This window comes from Idiotropiscis lumnitzeri, chromosome 20, assembly GCF_059441095.1.
Source record: "Idiotropiscis lumnitzeri isolate Australia: NSW breed Sydney's pygmy pipehorse chromosome 20, RoL_Ilum_1.0, whole genome shotgun sequence".
Taxonomy (NCBI): domain Eukaryota; kingdom Metazoa; phylum Chordata; class Actinopteri; order Syngnathiformes; family Syngnathidae; genus Idiotropiscis; species Idiotropiscis lumnitzeri.
Genome location: NC_142410.1, coordinates 4,393,411 through 4,401,380, shown reverse-complemented (window position 1 = coordinate 4,401,380; position 7,970 = coordinate 4,393,411). Strand labels below are relative to the sequence as shown.

General features: G+C 49.8%; 1 protein-coding gene and 1 long non-coding RNA gene across 2 annotated transcripts; both read right to left on the bottom strand.

Annotated features, from left to right (window-relative positions):
• Nucleotides 1–522: 522 nt before the first annotated feature.
• Nucleotides 523–3,616, bottom strand: LOC148317179 (uncharacterized). Its single transcript, XM_088285233.1, has 6 exons — nt 3,498–3,616; nt 3,393–3,422; nt 3,232–3,312; nt 2,338–2,502; nt 960–2,244; nt 523–538 (listed from the first exon to the last, which is right to left on the bottom strand). Exons 1-6 carry the CDS (start codon nt 3,550–3,552, stop codon nt 523–525), a joined length of 1,632 nt encoding a protein of 543 aa, XP_088141359.1. The 5' UTR covers nt 3,553–3,616.
• Nucleotides 3,617–7,228: 3,612 nt separating this feature from the next.
• Nucleotides 7,229–7,821, bottom strand: LOC148317178 (uncharacterized). The gene is made up of 3 exons (XR_015840048.1): nt 7,698–7,821; nt 7,524–7,580; nt 7,229–7,449 (listed from the first exon to the last, which is right to left on the bottom strand). It is a non-coding gene; the product is annotated as an uncharacterized LOC148317178 (long non-coding RNA).
• Between the last annotated feature and the right edge of the window lie 149 nt (nt 7,822–7,970).

The window sequence follows — 7,970 nt, the reverse complement described above, 5'->3', positions numbered from 1 at the left end:
TGCGGTCGGACTGGTCATTGCTCATGTGGTTGTTGCTCATGTTGCGGTCGGAATGGTCGTTGCTCATGTGGTGGCCGGGATATTCGTTGCTCATGTTGCGGTCGGACTGGTCGTTGCTCATGTGGTGGCCGGGATATTCGTTGCTCATGTTGCGGTCGGACTGGTCGTTGCTCATGTGGTGGCCGGGATATTCGTTGCTCATGTGGCGGTCGGACTGGTCGTTGCTCATGTGGTGGCCGGGATATTCGTTGCTCATGTTGCGGTCGGACTGGTCGTTGCTCATGTTGCGGCCGGGATATTCGTTGCTCATGTTGCGGTCGGACTGGTCGTTGCTCATGTGGTGGCCGGGATATTCGTTGCTCATGTTGCGGTCGGACTGGTCGTTGCTCATGTGGTGGCCGGGATATTCGTTGCTCATGTTGCGGTCGGACTGGTCGTTGCTCATGTGGTGGCCGGGATATTCGTTGCTCATGTTGCGGTCGGACTGGTCGTTGCTCATGTTGCGGCTGGGATATTCGTTGCTCATGTTGCCGCCGGACTGGTCGTGGCTCATGTTGCGGCTGGGATATTCGTTGCTCATGTTGCCGCCGGGATATTCGTTGCTCATGTTGCCGCCGGGATATTCGTTGCTCATGTTGCGGTCGGACTGGTCATTGCTCATGTGGTTGTTGCTCATGTTGCGGTCGGAATGGTCGTTGCTCATGTGGTGGCCGGGATATTCGTTGCTCATGTTGCGGTCGGACTGGTCGTTGCTCATGTGGCGGCCGGGATATTCGTTGCTCATGTTGCGGTCGGACTGGTCGTTGCTCATGTGGCGGCCGGGATATTCGTTGCTCATGTTGCGGTCGGACTGGTCGTTGCTCATGTGGCGGCCGGGATATTCGTTGCTCATGTTGCGGTCGGACTGGTCGTTGCTCATGTGGCGGCCGGGATATTCGTTGCTCATGTTGCGGTCGGACTGGTCGTTGCTCATGTGGCGGCCGGGATATTCGTTGCTCATGTGGCGGTCGGACTGGTCGTTGCTCATGTTGCGGCTGGGATATTCGTTGCTCATGTTGCGGTCGGACTGGTCGTTGCTCATGTGGTGGCCGGGATATTCGTTGCTCATGTTGCGGTCGGACTGGTCGTTGCTCATGTTGCGGTCGGACTGGTCGTTGCTCATGTTGCGGCCGGGATATTCGTTGCTCATGTTGCGGCCGGGATATTCGTTGCTCATGTTGCGGTCGGACTGGTCGTTGCTCATGTTGCGGCTGGGATATTCGTTGCTCATGTTGCCGCCGGACTGGTCGTTGCTCATGTTGCGGCTGGGATATTCGTTGCTCATGTTGCCGCCGGAATGGTCGTTGCTCATGTTGCGGCCGGGATATTCGTTGCTCATGTTGCCGCCGGGATATTCGTTGCTCATGTTGCCGCCGGGATATTCGTTGCTCATGTTGCCGCCGGGATATTCGTTGCTCATGTTGCCGCCGGGATATTCGTTGCTCATGTTGCCGCCGGGATATTCGTTGCTCATGTTGCCGCCGGACTGGTCGTTGCTCATGTTGCCGCCGGACTGGTCGTTGCTCATGTTGCCGCCGGACTGGTCGTTGCTCATGTTGCCGCCGGACTGGTCGTTGCTCATGTTGCCGCCGGAATGGTCGTTGCTCATGTTGCCGCCGGAATGGTCGTTGCTCATGTTGCCGCCGGAATGGTCGTTGCTCATGTTGCCGCCGGAATGGTCGTTGCTCATGTTGCCGCCGGAATGGTCGTTGCTCATGTTGCCGCCGGACTGGTCGTTGCTCATGTTGCCGCCGGAATGGTCGTTGCTCATGTTGCCGCCGGAATGGTCGTTGCTCATGTTGCCGCCGGAATGGTCGTTGCTCATGTTGCCGCCGGAATGGTCGTTGCTCATGTTGCCGCCGGAATGGTCGTTGCTCATGTTGCCGCCGGAATGGTCGTTGCTCATGTTGCTGCCGGAATGGTCGTTGCTCATGTTGCCGCCGGAATGGTCGTTGCTCATGTTGCCGCCGGAATGGTCGTTGCTCATGTGGTGGCCGGGATATTCGTTGCTCATGTTGCGGTTGGACTGGTCGTTGCTCATGTTGCGGCTGGGATATTCGTTGCTCATGATGCGGTTGGACTGGTCGTTGCTCATGTTGCGGCTGGGATATTCGTTGCTCATGATGCGGTTGGACTGGTCGTTGCTCATGTGGTGGTCGGGATATTCGTTGCTCATGTTGCCGCCGGAATGGTCGTTGCTCATGTGATCATTGCTCATGTTGCGGCTGGGATATTCGTTGCTCATGATGCGGTCGGAATGGTCGTTGCTCATGTCGCCGGAATGGTCGTTGCTCATGCTGCGGCTGGGATATTCGTTGCTCATGTTGCGGTTGGACTGGTCGTTGCTCTTGTGGTCATTGCTCATGTTGCGGCCGGTATATTTTTTGCTCATGTTGCGGTCGGACTGGTCGTTGCTCATGTTGCGGCTGGGATATTCGTTGCTGCTCAAGTTGGCTTGGGCATCTTGATTACATGTGCATATAAAAGGAAGAAAAACAAAAATTGCATTCAAAAGTAGGATAAAAATAAGCATCTACTTGAGCATTTTCAACAACTGCCATCCTTTGCAATTCTTCACCAGCAACAGAACAATTCATTGCACAAGTGAATTTCACACTGTATGCATGCTACTTTCAGTTAATCACTTTCATTCAGAGACTTGATCCTGGCAAATAAACACACCAGGGCATGGTTACCAATAGTGACATTCAACTGCTTGTGAATCAAACTAGGCCTTTTCGTGCCAAATTGTTGTACAAACATGTGGACGAAACACTTTACTGTCTTTGAGTACTCTGAAGAATGACATAATTGTAAAAATTCCTCTTTTTGAGCCTCATAATAGGGAACTCAGTAACTACTCAATTTAGTTGCACAGTATATCAGACAATATATTTTGATGTTTTTAGACAGGTGCATGACAAAGCGGTTTTTGTCTAGTTAAATGCGACAGCAGGGGTGTTTTGGATGAAGTTTGTAATGTACGGTAAAGTGGTCACTGAAAACTTGGCTGTGGAGACGTTCATGTGACCTTGGTCAGACATCACCCAAAGTGGGCATGAGTGAATTGAGATGTGATATCAATTCAGTGAAATTTGTTTTGTGGTGTCTAATTATTTTTGTCACAGTAAAACACTGTGCCTTAAAATCATAATTAAAATGTTAGGGGGAATAAACCCCAAATTGTCTCACCTTGTTTAGCATTTTGCTTTGAAATGCCATCCAAAAACCGGAGAAGCTCCAAAAACCTCGGTGAAACATCATCAAGCATATCTGTAGCAAATAAAACAAATCTTAACATACATTTAATTAACCACCACCTGGAAAGCCTTTCAGCACAGCATCAGATTCACCTTGTGCAGCATCAGATGGCAAACAAAGGCCTGCAAACACAAACTGATATAAGCATTTTGAGACAAAAAAAAAAACACTTTCTTAAAAACAAATATTTTAACTACCTTTGTCCAAAAATAACCCATTCGCCAGCACGACCAAGAGCCACAGAGCAGCCATCACGTCAGCAACATGTGTGACAAACAGTAGACATCATGGGCTTTTATAGCAGGTCAAATGTGACCACAGCTGGTGGTAATTGGCTCAAATTAGCACAAGCTGTGTTTGGCTACAACATGAAAAAAAAAATGTCAACCGATATACACAAATAAAGTACGAATGTCTTTGGTTGGTCACATGAGGTCTGGTTTTCTCCATCTGGCCATTGAAACTGGTTGATTTATGAATATTATTGAAATAAAAGATTCTGTGAAATGTGTGGTTTGAATGATGTGGGTTCATTTTCTTTTATATTGGACACTCTATTATGATCTAAGAGAGTGTATGGTTAATAATATTGAACGCCATAACCCCTGATATGATCTATTGGTCAGATGATTAAAAGATTAAACTGCTTTTTGATTTTGATGTTTTCACAATTGAAATTTTTATATCTACAACTTGAAGTATTTCCAATCATGGCTCATTCTGTCAATAACAAAAATGGCTGATGAACACAATTTGACCTGAAGCAAAACTTCCTTCATAATGTCCTTTATTTATAAAAACGAATAAACATCTTCTATCTTCTTTATCTTCTCAGCATTAAATATATTTCACCCAAAAACTTAAAGCAGTCAGCACAAATCACGATATATGATGAGAAGTTATGTAGAATAAATTTCATGAATTTAATGAATAAACAAAGATATGCAAATTAGGTTTTGTCATTCATGGTCTCTTTGGGGGTTGCTAAGTGATGTCATATTGAAGCAAGTCGGTGAAGTCGGGCTCCTTTTTCCCTTATCTTCACATCTTGGCCCTCTCAGTTCAAAGTGGCATTTCAGTGCATTTTTCTTGGTTCAAGGTGAGAACAGTCCGATTTCCCACCTTCATGGAATGTAGCATTGGTCATTGTGATGTCATTTTCTGTCAACAGCAAGTGGCAAAATGGCCGCCCCTGTGATGGATAAACACGTGTGGAATTTGCTGCTCAATTAATGCCCTATCGAAAATATTATTAATCTGGATGTTATTGTTATTTTTTACAAGTTCAACATTATCAAATTAGTGTGTTTACACTTCATTTTAAGTGACAATTTTCAATTGCTTTAACGATACAACTCAGTTTTTGATGTTAGCACACAAGGTCGTGCTGAAAGACTGAAATGGATGGTCCATTTGCCACTTCCTCTGAAGCCCTGAAAGGTTGTTTTTTTTTGTCTTCCGCCAGTTGGTCATCTTATTTACAGCTGCCCACGAAGGAGCTCATCATCTAATTAAACCCGTATTAAGATGCAAAAAAAGCTCTAGTGCAGAGCCAATCAGCAGCAGTTTCAGTCACTTGTCACCTGCTTTAAAAGCTCATCTGGTACGTAGAGGTTCGCAGATGCAGCTTTTTGAACCTTTCCATCCAAATGGCTCACACAAACGTTCAGCTCGAGAGGATTCAGGTGCACACAACCCCCCCTGGTGGCCAAAGTCTTTATTGTCATTTGAACTGATTTCTTTCTTTGCCCAGTGTGAGCGGTATTGTATCTTCTGTCGTCTTGTTTTTTGTAGTCTTTACCAATATAACCATGGTCAGAGCTGAACATGACTTAAACGTTAAGTAGTTCTTTGCAATGACTCAGGCATTGGAATTTTTTTACGCCACGTTGAGTGTGTGCTGCAATGCACATTTGAGTAAAACTTAGTTTACACTTATTGACCTACTACACAAGTGACTGCAACAGTGTCATGACTAGCACTTTAAACATTTATTTTGTTTGGTGGTACTCTAGCATCAGGAGAGCTGATCTACAGTAGCTTAACATTTGACCAACTATGGAAAGAATCTGTTCCAATTTGACTGTTTAAAAAAAAAAAAAAAAATTGTGTCAGACCAAAAGTAGCACACATGAAATTGATTGCTTCCATGCCTTTATTTTTTCTGTAACCATGAAGACAACACATTATACATTGACGGTAAACACATCTGCCAAGTCCCCATCATCCTGGTAGGTGCTGCTCTCATCACTGCCCAGGTTGTTCATGGTCTGCTTGCTGAAGCTCTGCTGTTGGGGGTTAAAGGCATCATCTTGGCCACTGCTCATGTTGTAGCTTGGCTGTTGTGTGCAGGAGGCATTGCTCATGTTGAGATCTGAGGTTGGGGGATGAAGGCGTTGCTCTGTTGGTCATTGCTCATGTGGTAGCTTGGCTGATGATGGTTGGACATATTTTCCTGCTGCTGTGTGTGGCTCATGTCGTTGTGGCCGGGCTGGTGGTCGGCGCTCATGTCGTTGTGGCCGGGCTGGTGGTCGCCGCTCATGTCGTTGTGGCCGGGCAGGTGGTCGCCGCTCATGTCGTTGTGGCCGGGCAGGTGGTCGCCGCTCATGTCGTTGTGGCCGGGCAGGTGGTCGCCGCTCATGTCGTTGTGGCCGGGCAGGTGGTCGCCGCTCATGTCGTTGTGGCCGGGCAGGTGGTCGCCGCTCATGTCGTTGTGGCCGGGCTGGTGGTCGCCGCTCATGTCGTTGTGTCCGGGATGGTGGTCGCCGCTCATGTCGTTGTGTCCGGGCAGGTGGTCGCCGCTCATGTCGTTGTGTCCGGGATGGTGGTCGCCGCTCATGTCGTTGTGGCCGGGCAGGTGGTCGCCGCTCATGTCGTTGTGTCCGGGCAGGTGGTCGCCGCTCATGTCGTTGTGTCCGGGATGGTGGTCGCCGCTCATGTCGTTGTGTCCGGGCTGGTGGTCGCCGCTCATGTCGTTGTGTCCGGGCAGGTGGTCTCCGCTCATGTCGTTGTGGCCGGGCTGGTGGTCGGCGCTCATGTCGTTGTGGCCGGGCAGGTGGTCGCCACTCATGTCGTTGTGGCCGGGCTGGTGGTCGGCGCTCATGTCGTTGTGGCCGGGCAGGTGGTCGCCACTCATGTCGTTGTGGCCGGGCAGGTGGTCGCCACTCATGTCGTTGTGGCCGGCGCTCATGTCGTTGTGGCCGGGCAGGTGGTCGCCGCTCATGTCGTTGTGGCCGGGCTGGTGGTCGCCGCTCATGTCGTTGTGGCCGGGCAGGTGGTCGCCGCTCATGTCGTTGTGGCCGGGCAGGTGGTCGCCGCTCATGTCGTTGTGGCCGGGCAGGTGGTCGCCGCTCATGTCGTTGTGGCCGGGCAGGTGGTCGCCGCTCATGTCGTTGTGGCCGGGCAGGTGGTCGCCGCTCATGTCGTTGTGTCCGGGCAGGTGGTCGCCGCTCATGTCGTTGTGTCCGGGATGGTGGTCGCCGCTCATGTCGTTGTGTCCGGGCAGGTGGTCGCCGCTCATGTCGTTGTGTCCGGGATGGTGGTCGCCGCTCATGTCGTTGTGGCCGGGCAGGTGGTCGCCGCTCATGTCGTTGTGTCCGGGCAGGTGGTCGCCGCTCATGTCGTTGTGTCCGGGATGGTGGTCGCCGCTCATGTCGTTGTGTCCGGGCTGGTGGTCGCCGCTCATGTCGTTGTGTCCGGGCAGGTGGTCTCCGCTCATGTCGTTGTGGCCGGGCTGGTGGTCGCCGCTCATGTCGTTGTGGCCGGGCTGGTGGTCGGCGCTCATGTCGTTGTGGCCGGGCTGGTGGTCGGCGCTCATGTCGTTGTGGCCGGGCTGGTGGTCGGCGCTCATGTCGTTGTGGCCGGGCAGGTGGTCGCCACTCATGTCGTTGTGGCCGGGCAGGTGGTCGCCACTCATGTCGTTGTGGCCGGCGCTCATGTCGTTGTGGCCGGGATGGTGGTCGCCGCTCATGTCGTTGTGGCCGGGCAGGTGGTCGCCGCTCATGTCGTTGTGGCCGGGCTGGTGGTCGCCGCTCATGTCGTTGTGGCCGGGCTGGTGGTCGCCGCTCATGTCGTTGTGGCCGGGCTGGTGGTCGCTGCTCATGAGTGAAACCTCATCCGGAGAGAATTCTGGAGCAAATAAACTTAAGTCTTTGAGGAAGATACAGAAAACTAAAATTAATCAGAAATAAAATAATTTAACAAAAAGTTTTCACCTGATGTACCTTTTGTAAGCCAATCATTGAATCCAGCTTTGCTGGCAGCAGCAGAAACACAAAAGCCTGCAAGCAAACAAAAGCAAACTTCTTCAAAAAAAAAAATCCATGCCTGCACCACAAAAAAAAATAAAAATGAAAAATCTTAAATACAAACCAAAAAAAAAAAAAATTGCAACCTACCTGTGTGCAACAAGACTGCGTGTGCCAGGAGACCACACAGCAGTCATTGCTTCAAGTCACAAAAAGACCAACAACACAAGCATTGATAGCAGGTGACAAGAGACCACACCTGCTACTAATTGGCTCTAATTAGCATCAGGTGTATCACTGCAACAGGAAGTAGCTACCATGTAAAAAAAAAAAAAATCATCCACAATTCATTAATTCAAATCCAAGCTACAAGACAAAAAACTTTTCCTTATTGTATTTCATTAATTTTTTATCATGTTTGGA

Excerpts from the sequence above, each read along its gene's own strand:
- LOC148317179 (XM_088285233.1), bottom strand. The coding sequence starts at position 3,552 with ATGGCTGCTCTGTGGCTCTTGGTCGTGCTGGCGAATGGGTTATTTTTG. Across the intron at positions 3,423-3,497 it reads TGGGTTATTTTTGGACAAAG|GCCTTTGTTTGCCATCTGAT; the intron begins GTAGTTAAAATA and ends TTGTGTTTGCAG. Across the intron at positions 2,245-2,337 it reads CAACGAATATCCCAGCCGCA|ACATGAGCAACGACCATTCC; the intron begins GCATGAGCAACG and ends TGAGCAATGATC.